At 48.9% G+C, this 22,753-nt stretch overlaps 1 protein-coding gene across 5 annotated transcripts; it reads right to left on the bottom strand.

Annotated features, from left to right (window-relative positions):
* Positions 1-852: 852 nt before the first annotated feature.
* LOC112238391 (transcription factor SPT20 homolog) lies at positions 853-21,412 on the bottom strand. Of its 5 annotated transcripts, none has more exons than XM_042309185.1 (20): positions 21,334-21,412; positions 20,799-20,890; positions 20,310-20,345; positions 20,067-20,165; positions 18,780-18,906; positions 18,512-18,615; positions 16,415-16,531; positions 15,017-15,070; positions 14,511-14,650; positions 14,031-14,187; positions 13,857-13,913; positions 13,453-13,524; positions 13,180-13,328; positions 13,067-13,099; positions 9,722-9,836; positions 9,519-9,627; positions 9,199-9,369; positions 4,738-5,005; positions 3,538-3,629; positions 853-1,515 (listed from the first exon to the last, which is right to left on the bottom strand). In XM_042309185.1, the coding sequence occupies exons 2-20, from the start codon at positions 20,799-20,801 to the stop codon at positions 1,370-1,372; spliced, it is 2,049 nt and encodes a 682-aa protein (XP_042165119.1). In that variant the 5' UTR covers positions 20,802-20,890; positions 21,334-21,412; the 3' UTR covers positions 853-1,369. The 5 variants fall into 5 exon arrangements, with proteins under 5 accessions (XP_042165119.1, XP_042165116.1, XP_042165118.1 ...); XM_042309182.1 differs by having other exon boundaries at positions 20,067-20,192; XM_042309184.1 differs by having other exon boundaries at positions 21,247-21,372.
* Positions 21,413-22,753: the final 1,341 nt, after the last annotated feature.

Here is a 22,753-nt window from a genome sequence, read left to right on the forward strand (position 1 = left end):
CCCTGTGCCCATCCAGTCCCTGTGTCTATCCAGTCCCTGTGTCCATCCAGTCCCTGTGCCCATCCAGTCCCTGTGCCCATCCAGTCCCTGTGCCCATCCAGTCCCTGTGTCCATCCAGTCCCTGTGCCCATCCAGTCCCTGTGCCCATCCAGTCCCTGTGCCCATCCAGTCCCTGTGCCCATCCAGTCCCTGTGCCCATCCAGTCCCTGTGCTCATCCAGTCCCTGTGCCCATCCAGTCCCTGTGCCCATCCAGTCCCTGTGTCTATCCAGTCCCTGTTGTCCATCCAGGAGCAGTCCCTGTGCCCATCCAGTCCCTGTGTCTATCCAGGAGCAGTCCCTGTGTCTATCCAGTCCCTGTGTCTATCCAGTCCCTGTTGTCCATCCAGGAGCAGTCCCTGTGTCTATCCAGTCCCTGTTGTCCATCCAGGAGCAGTCCCTGTGTCCATCCAGGAGCAGTCCCTGTGTCTATCCAGTCCCTGTTGTCCATCCAGGAGCAGTCCCTGTGTCTATCCAGGAGCTGTTGTCCATCCAGGAGCTGTTGTCCATCCAGGAGCTGTTGTCCATCCAGGAGCTGTTGTCCATCCAGGAGCAGTCCCTGTGCCCATCCAGTCCCTGTGCCCATCCAGTCCCTGTGCCCATCCAGTCCCTGTGCCCATCCAGTCCCTGTGTCTATCCAGTCCCTGTTGTACATCCAGGAGCAGTCCCTGTGCCCATCCAGTCCCTGTGTCTATCCAGGAGCAGTCCCTGTGTCTATCCAGTCCCTGTTGTCCATCCAGGAGCAGTCCCTGTGTCTATCCAGTCCCTGTTGTCCATCCAGGAGCAGTCCCTGTGTCTATCCAGTCCCTGTTGTCCATCCAGGAGCAGTCCCTGTGTCTATCCAGGAGCTGTTGTCCATCCAGGAGCTGTTGTCCATCCAGGAGCTGTTGTCCATCCAGGAGCAGTCCCTGTGTCTATCCAGTCCCTGTTGTCCATCCAGGAGCAGTCCCTGTGTCTATCCAGGAGCTGTTGTCCATCCAGGAGCTGTTGTCCATCCAGGAGCAGTCCCTGTGTCTATCCAGGAGCTGTTGTCCATCCAGGAGCAGTCCCTGTGTCTATCCAGTCCCTGTTGTCCATCCAGGAGCAGTCCCTGTGTCTATCCAGTCCCTGTGTCTATCCAGTCCCTGTTGTCCATCCAGGAGCTCTGTTTGAATCAACGGCCCTGTAGAGGACACCGTGATGTCATATGAGGAAGTAACAGGACAGCAGGCTGGTAGGAAGAACCATCTTCTAAATAATACACTATAGAGACGTATAGGGGTTGGGTGAAGTTCTCTCAATCATGATTTGGGGAGGGGCTGTGGTGTGCTCCTCTTGGCTGGGGGGGGGTCATCATGATTGGGGGAGGGGCTGCGGTGTGCTCCTCTTGGTCTTACTTATTGGTTGGCTGGCGGTATGTAGCCGTGGCGACGCCCCCGAGGACCCGTCTCCCCCATAGCCATTTGCTGCTGCTGCATTTGGTGGTGCAAGAATTGCAACTGAGGGAGGGAGAGAGAGAGGGAGGAGGAAATAAGTTATTGTCATTTAACATGCCAAGGCAGCAACCAGCTGGACAAAACAGGTTACTGTCATTTCCTGCCATCCTGTAATTTAAAGATTTGCTAAAATTCTAAAATTGTAGAGAATCATTGTACTATTTAAACTGCTTTGAAAAATAGTTTGAAAAGCTGAAAGTAAAAGACGTAAAAACTCAACTTAAACACGGGAAGCATAGAAATAACCCACAACGAACATATCTACTGCTTCTTAGACCTGCGTTCAATGAGAAGGACAGATCTATAACTCATATTTCTATGTGAATTAGATCAGGTCCCCAAAAAGTGACATATTGCAGCTTTAACATTGCAAGGCAACGGAACATGACTTCATGCCGGGTTGGTTGTCTAGCAACGAAACTGCCGGGTTGGTTGTCTAGCAACGAAACTGCCGGGTTGGTTGTCTAGCAACAAGATACGTGCACAACTATGGGGCAAAACCGACGGGGTTACCTGACTGTGTGGTAGGCAGTCTGTGTGGTAGGCTGTCTGTTACCTGACTGTGTGGTAGGCAGTCTGTGTTACCTGACTGTGTGGTAGGCAGTCTGTGTTACCTGGTATGGTAGGCAGTCTGTGTTACCTGACTGTGTGGTAGGCAGTCTGTGTTACCTGACTGTGTGGTAGGCAGTCTGTGTTACCTGACTGTGTGGTAGGCAGTCTGTGTTACCTGACTGTGTGGTAGGCAGTCTGTGTTACCTGACTGTGTGGTAGGCTGTCTGTGTTACCTGACTGTGTGGTAGGCAGTCTGTGTTACCTGACTGTGTGGTAGGCAGTCTGTGTTACCTGACTGTGTGGTAGGCAGTCTGTGTTACCTGACTGTGTGGTAGGCAGTCTGTGTTACCTGACTGTGTGGTAGGCAGTCTGTGTTACCTGACTGTGTGGTAGGCAGTCTGTGTTACCTGACTGTGTGGTAGGCAGTCTGTGTTACCTGACTGTGTGGTAGGCTGTCTGTGTGGTAGGCTGTCTGTGTTACCTGACTGTGTGGTAGGCAGTCTGTGTTACCTGGCTGCGTGGTAGGCAGTCTGTGTGGTAGGCCGTCTGTGTTACCTGGTGTGGTAGGCAGTCTGTTACCTGGTGTGGTAGGCAGTCTGTGTTACCTGACTGTGTGGTAGGCAGTCTGTGTTACCTGACTGTGTGGTAGGCAGTCTGTGTGGTAGGCAGTCTGTTACCTGGTGTGGTAGGCAGTCTGTGTTACCTGACTGTGTGGTAGGCTGTCTGTGTTACCTGACTGTGTGGTAGGCTGTCTGTGTTACCTGACTGTGTGGTAGGCTGTCTGTGTCACCTGACTGTGTGGTAGGCTGTCTGTGTCACCTGACTGTGTGGTAGGCTGTCTGTGTCACCTGACTGTGTGGTAGGCAGTCTGTGTTACCTGACTGTGTGGTAGGCAGTCTGTGTTACCTGACTGTGTGGTAGGCTGTCTGTGTTACCTGACTGTGTGGTAGGCTGTCTGTGTTACCTGACTGTGTGGTAGGCTGTCTGTGTCACCTGACCGTGTGGTAGGCTGTCTGTGTCACCTGACTGTGTGGTAGGCTGTCTGTGTCACCTGACTGTGTGGTAGGCAGTCTGTGTCACCTGACTGTGTGGTAGGCAGTCTGTGTCACCTGACTGTGTGGTAGGCAGTCTGTGTTACCTGACTGTGTGGTAGGCTGTCTGTGTTACCTGACTGTGTGGTAGGCTGTCTGTGTTACCTGACTGTGTGGTAGGCTGTCTGTGTTACCTGACTGTGTGGTAGGCTGTCTGTGTTACCTGACTGTGTGGTAGGCTGTCTGTGTTACCTGACTGTGTGGTAGGCAGTCTGTGTTACCTGACTGTGTGGTAGGCTGTCTGTGTTACCTGACTGTGTGGTAGGCAGTCTGTGTTACCTGACTGTGTGGTAGGCAGTCTGTGTGGTAGGCAGTCTGTGTTACCTGACTGTGTGGTAGGCTGTCTGTGTTACCTGACTGTGTGGTAGGCAGTCTGTGTTACCTGACTGTGTGGTAGGCATCAGTCCTCCCAGACCACTCAGGTTGAGACCAGGACCCAACATCTGACTGGAAGTCATCAGAGTCTGGGGACTGCTGCACAGACACAGAGAAAGAGAGAGAGAGAGACTCAGACAAGACTGAAAGACAGACTGAGGTATAACTCAGACAAGACTGAAAGACAGACTGAGGTATAACCCAGACAAGACAGACTGAGGTATAACCCAGACAAGACAGACTGAGGTATAACCCAGACAAGACAGACTGAGGTATAACCCACTGAGGTATAACCCAGACAAGACAGCCTGAGGTATAACCCAGACAAGACAGACTGAGGTATAACCCACTGAGGTATAACCCAGACAAGACAGACTGAGGTATAACCCAGACAAGACAGACTGAGGTATAACCCAGACAAGACAGACTGAGGTATAACCCAGACTGAGGTATAACCCAGACAAGACAGACTGAGGTATAACCCAGACAAGACAGACTGAGGTATAACCCACTGAGGTATAACCCAGACAAGACAGCCTGAGGTATAACCCAGACAAGACAGCCTGAGGTATAACCCAGACAAGACAGACTGAGGTATAACCCAGACAAGACAGACTGAGGTATAACCCAGACAAGACAGACTGAGGTATAACCCAGACAAGACAGACTGAGGTATAACCCAGACAAGACAGACTGAGGTATAACCCAGACAAGACAGACTGAGGTATAACCCAGACAAGACTTATTTAGTCAAACTAAAAGGTCCTTGGAGGTTTTAAAACAACTAGGTTTTGATTTTAATATATTTTAGTCCTCATTTGAACTAATCTTCCAAGAGTCCTTAAACATTAAAATAAAATGTATAATACAAACATTTTTCACACACATATACATATATATATACACTGTTACAAACAGACATAACACACTAACATATTGACCCGATAAATACTTAGATATTGATTCTTCATCTGCCATAGTCCAACCTTTCCTATGTCTTATTTAAAATGGTTGGAAAGTATTCTTTTAAATGTAATTTATTGAAAGGTTTCTGGTTTGCTCAGTTAAATTATTCAATTTCTTTATTGCTCTAAATCAAAATAAAAATGTATGCCTATTTCTCTTTTCTGTCTGGATAACACTCTATTCATATCTATTATTATTATTATTATCTATTATTATCTATTAAGAGTATGCAGATCCTTACCAGACAGATCCCACCACGTTGAGGAAGTTGAGTCCAGCAGGGTTAGCCATGACCTGAGAGGAGCTGGTTTCTGTTGTGATGGAGGTTCTCATGGTGGGTAGAGGGATGGTCATTACAGGTAGGGACAGCTGCTGCTGGGGGGTCAGGAGGGCCTGGGGGTCCGTAGGGGTGGGGGTGACGGAGGGAGGGAGGGAAAGGAGGGAGTCGGGGGGTGAGGGGGTGGAACAAGGGGTATTGGTGGGGGTGGACGGCTTCGGGGTCCCCGATCCTGAGAGAGAGAGAGGTGGTCAGGGAGAGAAAAGGGGTAGAGAAGAGGGGAGAGAAGAGGGGGTAGAGAAGAGGGGGTCACGGGGAAGAGGGGGAGAGAAGAGAGGGTCATGGGGAAGAGGGGGTCAGGGTGAAGAGGGGGAGGGTGAAGAGGGGGAGAATAGGGGGAGAGAAGCGGGGGTCAGGGGGAAGAGAATAGGGGGAGAGTGGAGGAGGTCAGGGTGAAGAGGGGGAGAGAAGAGGGAGTCAGGAGGAAGAGGGGGAGAGAATAGGGGGAGAGTGGAGGGGGTCAGGGGGAAGAGAGGGTCATGGAGAAGAGGGGAAGGGGGAAGAGGGGGAGAGAATATGGGGGAGAGTAGAGGGGGTCACGGAGAAGAGGGGGAAGGGGGAAGAGAAGAAGGAGTCCGGGCGAAGAGGGGGTTCATGTAATTACACAAACAGGTATATACTGTTACAACTTGGTTAAATAGTAAGCATTTGTAACATGTTACCAAAACCATGTATTACATCAAGTTATTAGATATCCTCCTACACATTTACTGGACTGGTTGAACAGTACAGAAGAGAACCTCTTCTAGGGGATCTAGTCTCAGACCAATATGTAGTAGGGAGATCTAGTCTCAGACCAATATGTAGTAGGGGGATCTAGTTTCAGACCAGTATGTTGTAGGGGGATCTAGTTTCAGACCAGTATGAAGGGGGATCTAGTCTCAGACCAGTATGTTGTAGGGGGATCTAGTCTCAGACCAGTATGTTGTAGGGGATCTAGTTTCAGACCAGTATGTTGTAGGGGATCTAGTTTCAGACCAGTATGTTGTAGGGGATCTAGTTTCAGACCAGTATGTTGTAGGGGATCTAGTTTCAGACCAGTATGTTGTAGGGGATCTAGTTTCAGACCAGTATGTTGTAGGGGATCTAGTTTCAGACCAGTATGTTGTAGGGGATCTAGTTTCAGACCAGTATGTTGTAGGGGATCTAGTTTCAGACCAGTATGTTGTAGGGGATCTAGTCTCAGACCAGTATGTTGTAGGGGGATCTAGTCTCAGACCAGTATGTTGTAGGGGGATCTAGTCTCAGACCAGTATGTTGTAGGGGATCTAGTTTCAGTCCCATATGTAGGGGGATCTAGTTTCAGTCCCATATATAGGGGATCTAGTTTCAGTCCCATATGTAGGGGATCTAGTTTCAGTCCCATATGTAGGGGATCTAGTTTCAGTCCCATATGTAGGGGATCTAGTTTCAGTTACTATGAACTGCCTTCTCATGTAGTTATTTCCCCTCTTGTCCAGGTGGGAGAGGGCACTGTGATGTACAAATGAGATTGGATCTGTTGGGGATCTGTTGGGGATCTGTTGGGGCGGTATGCGAATCGGAGTGGGTCTACGGTGTCTCTATTGATGCTGTTGATGTGAATGTCACGACCAGCCTTTCAAAGCACTTCATAATTACATCTGTGAGTGCATTTAGGCAGGTTACCTAAGGAGCTCTTGGGAAGAGGGACGATGGTGATCAGTTTGAAACATGTTGGGATTACAGACTGACACCCTCCAGCTGGTCTACCCACATTAAAGTCCCCGCCCACCAGAAACGCTGCCTCTGGGTCAACGGTTTCTTGTTTGTTTTATGGCCCCATACAGTTGATTGAGTTGCCAGAGTGGTGGTGGCTTGTGGAGGAATGTAGACAAGCCGTGATAATTACTGATGAGAACTCTCTTGGTAGATTAAAGGGTCTGCAGTTTACCATGAGGTATTCTATATATCAAGTGAGCAAAAGCTCAAGATTTCCTTCGCACTAGAAGCAGCTGTTATTTATGAGAAAACACCTCCCTTTGTGTTCCTCCGAAGTCGGCCGTCCTGCTGCCACTGCATGGAGAATCTACAGAGTACTACGTGCATAGTATCATCATCCAGACACATAATATTGAAGCTGTTCAAGCCTCTCTGATAGGAGTCCCTCCCGGGTGGTGCGGTGCTAGCTAGCTGTGCCACCAGAGATTATGGGTTCGAGCCCAGGCTCTGTCGCGACCGGGAGGTCCATGGGGTGAAGCACAATTGGCCCAGCGTCATCCGGGTTAGGGGAGGGTTTGGCCGGCAAGGATATTCTTGTCTCATTGCGCACTAGCGACTCCTGTGGCAGGCCGGGCACAGTGCACGCTGACCAGGTCGCCAGGTGTACGGCGTTTCCTCCGACACATTGGTGCGGCTGGCTTCCGGGTTGGATGTGCGTTGTGTCAAGAAGCAGTTGTGTTTCGGAGGACGCATGGCTCTCGACCTTCGCCTCTCCTGAGTCCGTGCGGGAGTTGCAGCGATGAGACAAGACTGTAACTACCAACTGGGTACCACAAAATTGGGGAGAAAAAAGGGGTAAATTTCTTTTTAAAAATAAAAGTTTTTTTTTTTTTACATCTGGTAGAAGACTCTCGAATGAAGCTCATCCATCTTATTCTCCAGTGACTGGACATTTGAAAATGGAGGGGAGCATCATTCGGGTTTCTTTCTTTGCCTCAATTTCACCAGGACTTCACCTCCTCTCCCGCGTTTATGGCTGCAGCATTTTGACAGCACATGGAACAAAGGAATGGGGTCGGTTATGAACAGTGGAACAGCTGAGCCGGAGATTAAATCATATTTGAAGTCTAAATGGAGGTTAGTAACTGTCGATCCCATGTCCAGAAGTGCTTGGTGGTCATATGTGATACTAGTATAAACTTTATGTACAAAGTTAAGATAAACACTAAAGTCACTTAATAGAAAAGTTGGGTTGGAACTCGTAAGCCTTCTCTGATTGGGTTGGAACTCGTAAGCCTTCTCTGATTGGGTTGGAACTCGTAAGCCTTCTCTGATTGGGTTGGAACTCGTAAGCCTTCTCTGATTGGGTTGGAACTCGTAAGCCTCCTCTGATTGGGTTGGAACTCGTAAGCCTCCTCTGATTGGGTTGGAACTCGTAAGCCTTCTCTGATTGGGTTGGAACTCGTAAGCCTTCTCTGATTGGGTTGGAACTCGTAAGCCTTCTCTGATTGGGTTGGAACTCGTAAGCCTTCTCTGATTGGGTTGGAACTCGTAAGCCTTTGCTGATTGGGTTGGAACTCGTAAGCCTCCTCTGTTGGCGCCATCTTTCACACATGATTGACTGTTTGATAGACTGACTGACTGACTGACCGTTTGATAGACTGACTGACTGACCGTTTGATAGACTGACTGACTGTTTGATAGACTGACTGACTGTTTGATAGACTGACTGACTGTTTGATAGACTGACTGACTGTTTGATAGACTGACTGACTGTTTGATAGACTGACTGACTGTTTGATAGCCTGACTGACTGACTGTTTGATAGCCTGACTGACTGACCGTTTTATAGACTGACTGACCGTTTGATAGACTGACTGACTGTTTGATAGACTGACTGTTTGATAGCCTGACTGACTGACCGTTTGATAGACTGACTGACTGTTTGATAGACTGACTGACTGTTTGATAGACTGACTGACTGTTTGATAGCCTGACTGACTGACTGTTTGATAGCCTGACTGACTGACCGTTTGATAGACTGACTGACCGTTTGATAGACTGACTGACTGTTTGATAGACTGACTGTTTGATAGCCTGACTGACTGACTGTTTGATAGACTGACTGACTGACCGTTTGATTGACTGACCATTTGATTGACTGACTGACCGTTTGATAGACTGACTGTTTGATAGCCTGACTGACTGACCGTTTGATAGACTGACTGACTGACCGTTTGATAGCCTGACTGTTTGATAGCCTGACTGACTGTTTGAGACTGACTGACTGTTTGATAGACTGACTGACTGTTTGATAGACTGACTGTTTGATAGACTGACTGACTGACCGTTTGATAGACTGACTGACTGACCGTTTGATAGACTGACTGACTGTATGAGACAGATTGACTGTTCGATAGACTGACTGACTGTTTGATAGACTGACTGGCTGTTTGATAGACTGACTGGCTGTTTGACAGACTGGCTGACTGTTTGATAGCCTGACTGACTGACCGTTTGATAGCCTGACTGACTGACCGTTTGATAGACTGACTGACTGTTTGATAGACTGACTGGCTGTTTGATAGACTGACTGGCTGTTTGATAGACTGACTGACTGTTTGATAGACTGACTGGCTGTTTGATAGACTGACTGACTGTTTGACAGACTGGTCAGGTACTCACTCTGTGTCGACGCCATGGGAGATAGGGCCCCCAGCTGTAACCCCTGCCCCAGCTCCACAGAGTGCTTCCTACTCAGAGACTGGGGCTTGGCTGAGCCGGGGCCTGTTCCTGGAGGGGGCGTAAGACACTTAAGGAGACCACTGGTAGCCTGGGCTGAACTATACAGGTTACCTGGGGAGAGGAGAGGAGGAAGAGAGGGAGCAGGGCGAGAGAGAGATGGGAGAAAGTAGAAGCACCAATCAGATGTCAAGTAGAGAAGAACAACTTTCTGGTATGAGATGCAGCCACAGACCTCCAGGCTGGTTAGAGAGGGGGGTAACCTGAGGAGCTGCTGCCCGACCCGGAGGGTAGTTTGATGGGGGGAGGCCGGTGCTTCACCCCCTTCCCCAACACACCTGACGACTGAACCAAGGCTGATAGACCATCTACCTGGGGACACACAACGGGCATTAGGTAAATCAACAACAAGCTCTGTCTCTCTGCCAGGCTCAGAGTTGGTTCTACAGTGTGTTGTGGTGTGTACCTCTGCCTCTCTACTGGCTGAGAGTTGGTTCTGTCCCATGATGCCTGAGTTCCGAGACATTTTCACCTGGCACTTCACGTCCTGCTCATACACACCTTTATACTGGGATAGAAACCTGGAACACACACACACACACACACACACACACACACACACACACACACACACACACACACACACACACACCAGTCAACGCCCTACAACACAGTCAACGCCCTACAACACAGTCAACGCCCTACAACACAGTCACAGTCAACGCCCTACAACACAGTCAACGCCCTACAACACAGTCACAGTCAACGCCCTACAACACAGTCAACGCCCTACAACACAGTCAACGCCTTACAACACAGTCAACACAGTCAACACAGTCAACGCCCTACAACACAGTCAACGCCCCACAACACAGTCAACGCCCTACAACACAGTCAACGCCTTACAACACAGTCAACGCCCTACAACACAGTCAACGCCCCACAACACAGTCAACGCCCCAAAACACAGTCAATGCAGTCAACACCCTACAACACAGTCAACGCCCTACAACACAGTCAACGCCCTACAACACAGTCAACGCCCTACAACACAGTCAACGCCTTACAACACAGTCAACGCCCTACAACACAGTCAACGCCCTACAACACAGTCAACGCCCTACAACACAGTCAACTCCTTACAACACAGTCAACACAGTCAACGCCCTAAAACACAGTCAACGCCCCACAACACAGTCAACGCCCTACAACACAGTCAACGCCCCACAACACAGTCAACGCCCTACAACACAGTCAACGCCCACAACACAGTCAACGCCCCAAAACACAGTCAATGCAGTCAACACCCTACAACACAGTCAACGCCCTACAACACAGTCAACGCCCTACAACACAGTCAACGCCCTACAACACAGTCAACGCCCTACAACACAGTCAACGCCCTACACCACAGTCAACACAGTCAACGCCCTACAACACAGTCAACGCCTTACAACACAGTCAACACGTTCAACGCCCTACAACACAGTCAACGCCTTACAACACAGTCAACGCCCCACAACACAGTCAACGCCCTACAACAGTCAACGCAGTCAACGCCTACAACACAGTCAACGCCTTACAACACAGTCAACGCCCTGCAACACAGTCAACGCCCCACAACACAGTCAACGCCACACAACACAGTCAACGCCCCAAAACACAGTCAATGCAGTCAACGCCCTACAACACAGTCAACGCCCTACAACACAGTCAACGCCCTACAACACAGTCAACGCCCTACAACACAGTCAACGCCCTACAACACAGTCAACACAGTCAACGCCCTACAACACAGTCAACGCCCACAACACAGTCAACGCCTTACAACACAGTCAACGCCCTACAACACAGTCAACGCCTTACAACACAGTCAACGCCCTACAACACAGTCAACGCCCTACAACACAGTCAACGCCCTACAACACAGTCAACACAGTCAACGCCTTACAACACAGTCAACGCCCTACAACACAGTCAACGCCTTACACAGTCAACGCCCTACAACACAGACAACACAGTCAACGCCCTACAACACAGTCAACGCCCTACAACACAGTCAACACAGTCAACGCCCTACAACACAGTCAGCGCCCTACAACACAGTCAATGCCCTACAACACAGTCAACGCCCTACAACACAGTCAATGCCCTACAACACAGTCAATGCCCTACAACACAGTCACAGTCAATGCCCTACAACACAGTCAACACCCTACAACAGTCAACACAGTCAACGCCCTACAACAGTCAACACAGTCAACGCCCTACAACACAGTCAACGCCTTACACAGTCAACGACCTACAACACAGTACAACACAGTCAACGCCCTACAACACAGTCAACACAGTCAGCGCCCTACAACACAGTCAACGCCCTACAACACAGTCAACGCCCTACAACACAGTCAACGCCCTACAACACAGTCACAGTCAACGCCCTACAACACAGTCAACGCCCTACACACAGTCAACGCCTTACAACACAGTCAACACAGTCAACGCCCTACAACACAGTCAACGCCCACAACACAGTCAACGCCCTACAACACAGTCAACACAGTCAACGCCTTACAACACAGTCAACGCCCTACAACACAGTCAACACAGTCAATGGCCTACAACACAGTCAACGCCCTACAACACAGTCAACACAGTCAACGCCCCAGAACAGTCAACACAGTCAACGCCCCACAACACAGTCAACGGCCTACAACACAGTCAACGCCCTACAACACAGTCAACACAGTCAACGCCCTACAACACAGTCAACACCCTACAACACAGTCAATGCAGTCAACGCCCTACCACACAGTCAACGCCCTACAACACAGTCACGCCCCACAACACAGTCAATGCAGTCAACGCCCTACAACACAGTCAACGCCCCAGAACAGTCAACACAGTCAACGCCCTACAACACAGTCAACACAGTCAAGTCAACGCCCACAACACAGTCAAAGCCCTACAACACAGTCAACACAGTCAACGGCCTACAACACAGTCAATGCCTTACACAGTCAACGCCCTACAACACAGTCAACACAGTCAACGCCCTACAACACAGTCAACGCCCTACAACACAGTCAACGCCCTACAACACAGTCAGCGCCCTACAACACAGTCAACGCCCTACAACACAGTCAACGCCCTACAACACAGTCAATGCCCTACAACACAGTCAATGCTCTACAACACAGTCAGTCAATGCCCTACAACACAGTCAACGCCTTACAACACAGTCAACACAGTCAACGCCCTACAACACAGTCAACGCCCTACAACAGTCAACACAGTCAACGCCCTACAACAGTCAACACAGTCAACGCCCTACAACAGTCAACACAGTCAACGCCCTACAACACAGTCAATGCAGTCAACGCCCTACAACACAGTCAACGCCTTACAACACAGTCAACACCCTACCACACAGTCAACGCCCTACAACACAGTCAACGCCCTACAACACAGTCAACGCCCCACAACACAGTCAACGCCCTACAACACAGTCAATGCAGTCAACGCCCTACAACACAGTCAACGCCCCAGAACAGTCAACACAGTCAACGCCCTACAACACAGTCAACACAGTCAACGCCCCACAACACAGTCAAAGCCCTACAACACAGTCAACACAGTCAACGGCCTACAACACAGTCAACGCCCTACAACACAGTCAACACAGTCAACGCCCTACAACACAGTCAACGGCCTACAACACAGTCAACGCCCCACAACACAGTCAACACAGTCAACGCCCTACAACAGAGAACAAATGTTTTCAGAAAGGACAAATAGACAAGTCACTTACCGATCAGCATCTCTCTTTGAGCCTATTAGGAACCTGGTGGGAAGAATGACACTGTCAAAGCCAGTCAAAATATGATGTTCCTCTGCGGGTTTGCACCCTCCCCCACTCCTTACGCTGGATGTATGAGGTGAAGGTCGCTGCTGTCTTCCTCAGCGCAGTAGATCTTTCCGTAGACCAGAGGGTCGCCCACCGACTGGAAGATGGACACCTTGGTCCTCTGGCCCCCGACCTCACACTCAAACGTATAGTCATCTATCACTTCCTGTCCGGGGGGGGGATAAAGAGTGTGACACCAGGAAGTGAGAAGTATTACCTCTGCAGGCCAGACAGTGGGTCAGTAAGAGGGGAAGATAAAGAGTGTGACACCAGGAAGTGAGAAGTCTTACCTCTGCAGGCCAGACAGTGGGCTGAGATTCCTGCAACTTCACTGACTTCTCTACCACTGCATATTTCTCTACCTGGGAACACAGAGACAGTCTGAGCATGAACACTACTCAGGGCTCAATTCCAATTAAAGTCAAGTCAATTCAGGAAGTAAACTGAAATTCCAATTCAATAATTGAAAAAATTATATAAAAAAATTGGCATCTATTTTCAATGAGCTCAATAAGCTGAAAAAGGAGAAACTATTTTATTTTTAAAAAAAAGAAGGTATTTTTCATTTAAATCACTTCCTGAAATGACTGACTTCAATTGATATTGACCCCCGACCCTGGTCCAGATCTCAGTAGCAGTCACTGACCGACAACGGTCGTGGCAGACAGGTGGGTGTGGGCGAAAAAAGACTCACATCAATCTCCTTGGGGACAGTGAGTTGGCAGTGGCTCTGTTTCCACATGTCCACACACTGTAAACGAGAGAAGGGGACAGAACGGTGAGAGGTCAGTCTGAACTCAGCGTGTTGTTGGGATTGGATGTCTAAAAAGGTGTTTGTAAATTGGGTAAGGGTAATTGTGATCTCAACTTTTCCGGCTTTGGAGATCTTCAGGTCTATCGAGGGGGCCGGCTTCCTCTCCTTCCTCCTCTGCAGGTAGTCATAGAGACGCAGCTGGGGGGGCGTGGGCAGGTAGGACAGCTCCTGCTGACGGTTCAGCGCCGCCCGAGAGTGATGCTTAAAACAACTATGGAAAGAGGAGAGACAGGTCAGTGTGTGTGTGTGTGTGTGTCTCAGAACAGCTGGAGATCAGGTATGCAGAATAGCTAGTGCAGGTGTGTGTGTGTGTTTTCAGGTGAGTGTGTATGTAGCGTGACTCTGTCTGTGTGTGTGTGTGTTTTCAGGTGACTGTGTGTATGTAGCGTGACTGTCTGTGTGTGTGTCTGTGTGTGTCTGTCTCTGTGTGTGTGTGTGTGTGTGTGTGTGTGTGTGTGTGTGTTTGTATGTAGCGTGACTCTGTCTGTGTGTGTGTGTGTCAGTGTGTGTGTGTGTGTGTGTGTGTGTGTGTACCGTTTCATAGAGTGAGTGTTCATCTTCTGCTTGTTATAGAGCAGGTGGTTGGCTGTACAGGTGACAGAGATAGATGGATCCAGACACAGAGGATCAGCTGTGGCCAGCAGTAACTGGCTCTCCAACTGGAACTTATCATCCTGGAGAGGAGAGAGGAGGAGGAGAAAGAGGAGAGATGAGATGAGGAGAAGAGAGGAGATATGAGATGAGAAGAGAGATGAGGAGAAATGAGAGATGAGAGGAGGGAAAAGGGGAGAAGAGAGGAGGTGGGGGAGAAAGGGAGAGCGGAAGAGAGAGGAAGGGAAAGAGAAGGGGGATAGATGAAGAGGGTGGTGATAAGGGGGAACATGCAAGAAGGGTGGAGGGGGAGAGGAAAATAAGTGAAGATGAAGGGGGATGATGAGAAAAGAGCAGGTAAATTAAATAAATCAGATGTGAGATCCCCATCACTGAATCTCAGAACATTTCTCAGTGTTCCTATCCATCGTATGACCTCGGTAACTCACCTGTGTCCATTTGTGGTGGTCACTGGTCATGGCATGGACATCACAGATCAGTGTCTGGGGATAACAGGGTCAAAGGTCCGAATTTAGTATCCAACACGTTCCAAGCTGTACTGATTGACGGCTATTTTGGAATAAATGTCCACATCATTCTTTCATACATTTTTATTGTACTTTTACTCCTTTTTCTCCCCAATTTTGTGGTTTCCAATTGGTAGTTACAGTCTTGTCTCATCGCTGCAACTCCCGTACGGACTGGGGAGAGACGAAGGACGAGAGCCACGCGTCCTAGGAAACACGACCCTGCCAAGCCACACTGCTTCTTGACACACTGCTCACTTAAACCGGAAGCCAGACGCACCAATGTGTCGGAGGAAACACCATCGAGTCCGCGACCGAAATCAGCTTGCAGGCTCCCGGCCCGCCACAAGGAGTCGCTAGAGCGAGATGAGACGAGGAAATCCCGGCCGGCCAAACCCTCCCCCAACCCGGACGACGCTGGGCCAATTGTGCACCGCCTCATGGGTCTCCCTGTCACGGCCGGCTGTAACGCAGCCTGGGATCGGACCCGGGTCTGTAGTGACGCCTCAAGCACTGCGATGCAGTGGCTCAGAGCGCTGCGCCACTCGGGAGGCCTTCTGCACTTCATTCTGATAGCAAATCATCACCACTCTGACATAACGATCAGGTTTCTCCTTCTCCTGCATGGCAGGTTCTACTGACACACAGTACCAGTCAAAAGTTTGGACACAACTACTCATTCAAGGATTTTTCTTTATTTTTACAGTTTTCTACATTGTGGAATAATAGTGAAGACATCAGAACTATGAAATAACACATATGGAATCATGTAGTAACCAAAAAAGTGTTAAACAAATCTAAATGTGTGTGTCTATGGGTATCTACTAGCATGCTAACAGATATACCCATAGATCCCCAGTTATTGCGCTCACACTAGTTAGCATTGGCTCACGAAACTACCTTCATACTGGACAGAGACATTTCCAAAATCATGAAGTATCCCTTTTGTGTTGTTTGATTCGGGGTCGGGTCCCCGCTGAAAAAGGTTTGAGTACCACTGTTCTCCTGCTTCTCACCTGCTCTTTACGTTATATTTCTATGATTGTAGAAGGCAGTGCTAGTTCCTACCTGCATGGTGTCTGCTCTTTACGTTATATTTCTATGATTGTAGAAGGCAGTGCTAGTTCCTACCTGCATGGTGTCTGCTCTTTACGTTATATTTCTATGATTGTAGAAGGCAGTGCTAGTTCCTACCTGCATGGTGTCTGCTCTTTACGTTATATTTCTAGGATTGTAGAAGGCAGTGCTAGTTCCTACCTGCATGGTGTCTGCTCTTTACGTTATATTTCTAGGATTGTAGAAGGCAGTGCTAGTTCCTACCTGCATGGTGGGTCGTAGCAGGACGTGTCTGCTCTGGAAGGAGGGCATCTTAGTGTTGCCAGACTGTCTGTAGTCTCGGACCTCAGCTACCACACAGCCACAGTGGAAGATGTTCACCTGGACAAGGAGACAGAGAGAGGACAAGGAGTCAGAGGGGGGGCGAGGAGCCAGAGGGGGGGGCGAGGAATCATCAGAGGAGGGGACGACAAGGAGTCAGAGGGGGGACAAGGAGTCAGAGGGGGGGGACAAGGAGTCAGAGGGGGGACGAGGAGCCAGAGGGGGGGGACGAGGAGCCAGAGGGGGGGGTGAGGAGTCAGAGGGGGACAAGGAGTCAGAGGGGGTGGCAAGTAGTCAGGGGGGGCCAAGGAGTCAGAGGGGGGGACAAGGAGACAGAGTGGGGACAAGGAGCCAGAGGGGGGGACGAGGAGCCAGAGGGGGGGGCGAGGAGTCAGAGGGGGGACAAGGAGTCAGAGGGGGACAAGGAGTCAGAGGGGGGACAAGGAGTCAGAGGGGGGACAAGGAGTTAGAGAGGGGGACAAGGAGTCAGAGGGGGTACAAGGAGTCAGAGGGGGGGGACAAGGAGACAGAATGGGGGGGACAAGGAGTCAGAGGGGGACAAGGAGTCAGAGGGGGTGGCAAGGAGTCAGAGGGGGGGACAAGGAGTCAGAGGGGGGGGACAAGGAGTTAGAGAGGGGGACAAGGAGTCAGAGGGGGTACAAGGAGTCAGAGGGGGGGACAAGGAGACAGAATGGGGGGACAAGGAGTCAGAGGGGGGGACAAGGAGTCAGAGTGGGGGAGGGGACAAGGAGTCAGAGGGGGGGGACAAGGAGACAGAGTGGGGGGGGACAAGGAGTCAGAGGGGGACAAGGAGACAGAGTGGGGGGGACAAGGAGTCAGAGGGGGGACAAGGAGTCAGAGGGGGGGACAAGGAGTCAGAGGGGGGGGACAAGGAGTCAGAGTTGGGGGACAAGGAGTCAGAGGGGGGACAAGGAGTTAGAAAGGGGGACAAGGAGTCAGAGGGGGACAAGGAGTTAGAAAGGGGGACAAGGAGTCAGAGGGGGTACAAGGAGTCAGAGGGGGACAAGGAGTCAGGGGGACAAGGAGCCAGAGGGGGGGGCAAGGAGTCAGAGGGGGACAAGGAGTCAGAGTGGGGGAGGGGACAAGGAGTCAGAGGGGGGGACAAGGAGACAGAGTGGGGGGACAAGGAGTCAGAGGGGGGGGACAAGGAGTCAGAGGGGGACAAGGAGTCAGAGGGGGGGGACAAGGAGTCAGAGGGGGGGACAAGGAGTCAGGGGGGGGGGACAAGGAGTCAGAGGGGGGGGCAAGGAGTCAGAGGGGGCAAGGAGTCAGAGGGGGGACAAGGAGTCAGAGGGGGGGACGGGGAGGACGAGGAGTCAGAGGGGGACAAGGAGTCAGAGGGGGGACAAGGAGTCAGAGGGGGGGACAAGGAGTCAGAGGTGGGGACAAGGAGTCAGAGGGGGACAAGGAGGCAGAGGGGGGGACAAGGAGTCAGAGGGGGAACAAGGAGACAGAGTGGGGGACAAGGAGTCAGAGGGGGACAAGGAGTCAGAGGGGGGGTGAGTCAGAGGGGGACGAGGAGTCAGAGGGGGACGAGGAGTCAGAGGGGGACGAGGAGTCAGAGGGGGGACGAGGAGTCAGAGGGGGGACGAGGAGTCAGAGGGGGACAAGGAGTCAGAGGGAGAGGACAAGGAGTCAGAGGGGGGACAAGGAGACAGAGGGGGGACAAGGAGTCAGAGGGAGGGACAAGGAGTCAGAGGGGGACAAGGAGACAGAGAGACAGGGAGGCAATACAAACACACACAGACACCTGGGACTTCTCTAAGAGATCCACCAGGATAGGAGGAACACACACCTGGGACTACTCAGGATAGGAGGAACACACACCTGGGACTACTCAGGATAGGAGGAACACACACCTGGGACTACTCAGGATAGGAGGAACACACACCTGGAACTACTCAGGATAGGAGGAACACACACCTGGGACTACTCAGGATAGGAGGAACACACACCTGGGACTACTCAGGATAGGAGGAACACACACCTGGAACTACTCAGGATAGGAGGAACACACACCTGGGACTTCTCTAAGAGATCCACCAGGATAGGAGGAAGCTCCTCGGCGTCCAGGTACTCCAACAGCTGTCCTTCCTCATATGGCAGACGGATCGTCTCAGAGTCTAGCAAACAAAAACAAACAAACATAAACATCCTTCCAAAATGAAACATACAGTACCTCAGATATTCAATGATACCTACATAGTGTGGTGTGTGGTGTCGTCAGCATATACTGTGTGTGTGATTTTAATGGTTCGGTTAGGATCGATTGATCGCGGACTCTCACCAGATCCATTCTTGCCGAGGAGCATGAGGGAGTATCCCTGGTTGCCGGGGTAAAGGTTGACCACCAGACAAGACACTGACTCCTGAGACACCAGCTTCTCCAGCAGGTTGACATTCCTACGCAGCTTCTAACCAGGAAGAACAGAACAACAACGATCACTAAACGATAGATTCAATTCAAAGATGCATCCAAACTCAAGCAGCCTCTACACAGGGAAGGACATGAACCAATCAACTCAATGACTCGGCCACATAATCATTTACAAGAAATATTATAGGATGATTGATAACAATCCATTGGCATTACCAAACAGCTTCGAACCAGGACGAACAGGAAAACAATGTTCAATCATCATTCACTGATTACAGGAATAGTGAATACTGATACGCAGGATGATTCAGGATGAGACAATAGGAAAATACTCTTCAACTAACCGGTACCCCCTGTATATAGTCTCCACATTGACTCTGTACCGGTACTCTGTACCGGTACCCCCTGTATATAGTCTACACATTGACTCTGTACCGGTACCCCCTGTATATAGTCTACACATTGACTCTGTACCGGTACCCCCTGTATATAGTCTACACATTGACTCTGTACCGTAATACCCTGTATATAGCCTCCACATTGACTCTGTACCGTAATACCCTGTATATAGCCTCCACATTGACTCTGTACCGTAATATCCTGTATATAGCCTCCACATTGACTCTGTACCGTAATACCCTGTATATAGCCTCCACATTGACTCTGTACCGTAATACCCTGTATATAGCCTCCACATTGACTCTGTACCATAACACCCTGTATATAGCCTCCACACTGACTCTGTACCGTAATACCCTGTATATAGCCTCCACATTGACTCTGTACCGTAATACCCTGTATATAGCCTCCACATTGACTCTGTACCGTAATATCCTGTATATAGCCTCCACATTGACTCTGTACTGGTACCCCTGTATATAGCCTCCACATTGACTCTGTACTGGTACCCCCTGTATATAGCCTCCACATTGACTCTGTACCGTAACACCCTGTATATAGCCTCCACATTGACTCTGTACCGTAACACCCTGTATATAGCCTCCACATTGACGCTGTACCGGTACAGAATTGACATCAGGGTCAATGGGATCAACGTTCAGTAGGAAACAAGAAGAAAACTGAAGTCTCCAATAACAACACAGGTTTTCCCTTTCTGTTATGAAGCTACAAGTCAATGGGTCCAATGTTTAGGTCAAATGCTTTTATTTCTACATGACTGGACTTCGACCTGGTTACCTTGAGCTCTGGTTCTTTGTCACACTCTTCGATGTAGAGCTCGTATAGTTTCTGATATAGACTCTTCCTCCCTCCGGACAACGCTCTCCTCTTGGCTGGCTGTTGACGAGCACTTTCAACAATGTACTGAACGAAGACAAACACAAAAGCCTGATGTATTTGAACTGCTACACACACACACACACACACACACACACACACACACACACACACACACACACATATAAAAATACAAACTTTTACCTCAGCCCGATCCAATGCATATTCCAAAACTTGTTTCTGCAAATAGAACATTTGAAATTCATTATTGTAGTCTTCAGTAGTCTTGTCTGGCCACAGGGCAACACAGATCAATAGTGAGCTAGCTAACTGTAGCCATGGTTACCTAGCAGACACACTTTACAAAGGAAACGGAAGAGTCAACACAAGCGAGCAGATATAAGCTAGGGCGGGCATGATCACAAGTCGTACATAAATACTGGCTATAGTGTCAATCAATAGGCGCACAGAGGTATCATAGATGGGTCGGCAGGTGGTCTAGTGGTTAGATTGTTGGACTAATAACCGAAAGGTTGCTGGATTGAATCCCCGAGCTGACAAGGTAAAAATCTGTCGTTCTGCCCCTGAACAAGGCAGTTAAACCACTGTTCTCCGGTAGGCCGTGATTGTAAATAACAATTTGTTCTTAACTGACTTGCCGTGTTAAATAAATTTTAAAAAAGAGATGCATACCATCGTTGTCTGCCACCGGTAGCTGGGTGAGTGACCGCTTGCAGCTGTCCTTAGCCCCACACCGTCACCTCCATAGAGCGACCATTCAAACCCTGCATATGCACACACAGCGACACCAAACTCAGCCCGGGTCAAACCACATGTCAACAACAGCAAAGACGGTCGGGTAGAAATACGGTCCAGATAAGTTTGATAGTGTGGCGATTTCTCAACAAATAGTGTATAATAGTGTATAATATATCTGTCTGTACAAGATAACTCAGTTTCGATCAATACATTTGGAAGAAATCGCGTTATTTTCACTATAACCCATTTAACTTTATTCTGACAGGCAAGCGAAGCTAGCAGGTTAGCATAGCTAGCATTTCTTCTTCGGAAACTGCAAAAGTTAGCGAGCTGGGACAAAAAAACGCATGAAGCAGAGTCAATGTAAAACAGTAGAATGGACCTGTCTTATTGTAGATCTCAACTCCAATGCTTAAAAACAATATATTACTTCAGTGCGTTCATTGAAAAAAGAAAAGGAAACAACAACCTCACAGCAGCGGCCATTTTCGTCCAGTTTGACAACAGAAGCTAAACTTCCGGTAAGGGTAGCAGACAGGAAATAAAACTCTTCCCAGAGCAGAAAATGCTTTGGAATTACTCTCCTGTCTAACGTTTTCAGTCAGCAATATTGATAGAAATGAATATTTAAAAAAAAAAGGATATATATATATATATATATATATATATATATATATATATATATTAATTAAAAAACTGTTTTTTAAAACGTACGCAATATTTTTTATTTTAATAAGATATGCACATTGATGTATTATGTTGACATTTGATTTAGCTACTCATTGAGACGGAGAATCGTGTGTGCACACTGCACAGATTATACTGTAAACTGATTAGGCCTATACAGTAATCAATAGTTTAGGACTATGTATCAGATCATGTTTGATCTCAGAAATCAGTGAGTTGAGTTTGAAAAGTAACCCAAGAGTAGACACTTATGCATAGGCATATTTGACAACTTGTAGGCCTCGTTAGCATGCGGGGCCTACATTCAGATTGGTTTCTTTTCAACCAGTGCACATATAAAAAGGGAATCTGACACAAACTAAAACTACAGGTGAAGTCAGAAGTTTACATACACTTAGGTTGGAGTCATTAAAAGTTGTGTTTCAACCACTTCACACATTTCTTGTTAACAAACTATAGTTGGTTAGGACATCTACAGTGTGCATGACACAAGTCCTTTTTCCAACGATTGTTTCCAGACAGATTATTTCACTTATAATTCACTGCATCACAATTCCAGTGGGTCAGAAGTTTACATACACTAAGTTGACTATGCCTTTAAACAGCTTAGGAAATTATGTGGCTTTATAAGCTTCTGATAGGCTAAGTGACATCATTTAAGTCAATTGGAGGTGTACCTGTGGATGTATTTCAAGGCCTACCTTCAGACTCAGTGCCTCTTTGCTTGACATCATGGGAAAATCAAAAGAAATCAGCCAAGACCTCAGAAAAGAAATGGTAGACCTCCACAAGTCAGTCTGGTTCATCCTTGGGAGCAATTTCCAAACGCCTGAAGTTACCACGTTCATCTGTACAAACAATAGCACGCAAGTATAAACACCATGAGACCACGCAGCCGTCATACCGCTCAGGAAGGAGACACGTTCTGTCTCCTAGAGATGAATGTACTTTGGTGCGAGAAGGGCAAATCAATCCCAGAACAACAGCAAAGAGCAGAGGTTTTTTTCGAACTCTGTACACGAGGAATAGTGACTGTTCCTTATTCAACAGATGTAATAATTCCATTATTATGCAATTATAAAGCAAAGTCCTACGTAACAACAATGTTGCTATTGCCACTGAGCTACTACACAAAGAACTGAATGTCAAGTGTTACTGCATAATCTTATGTCACTCAATATGAACATATATTTTTTTGAGTC

This window comes from Oncorhynchus tshawytscha, linkage group LG30, assembly GCF_018296145.1.
Source record: "Oncorhynchus tshawytscha isolate Ot180627B linkage group LG30, Otsh_v2.0, whole genome shotgun sequence".
In the NCBI taxonomy this organism is placed as follows: Eukaryota; Metazoa; Chordata; class Actinopteri; order Salmoniformes; family Salmonidae; genus Oncorhynchus; species Oncorhynchus tshawytscha.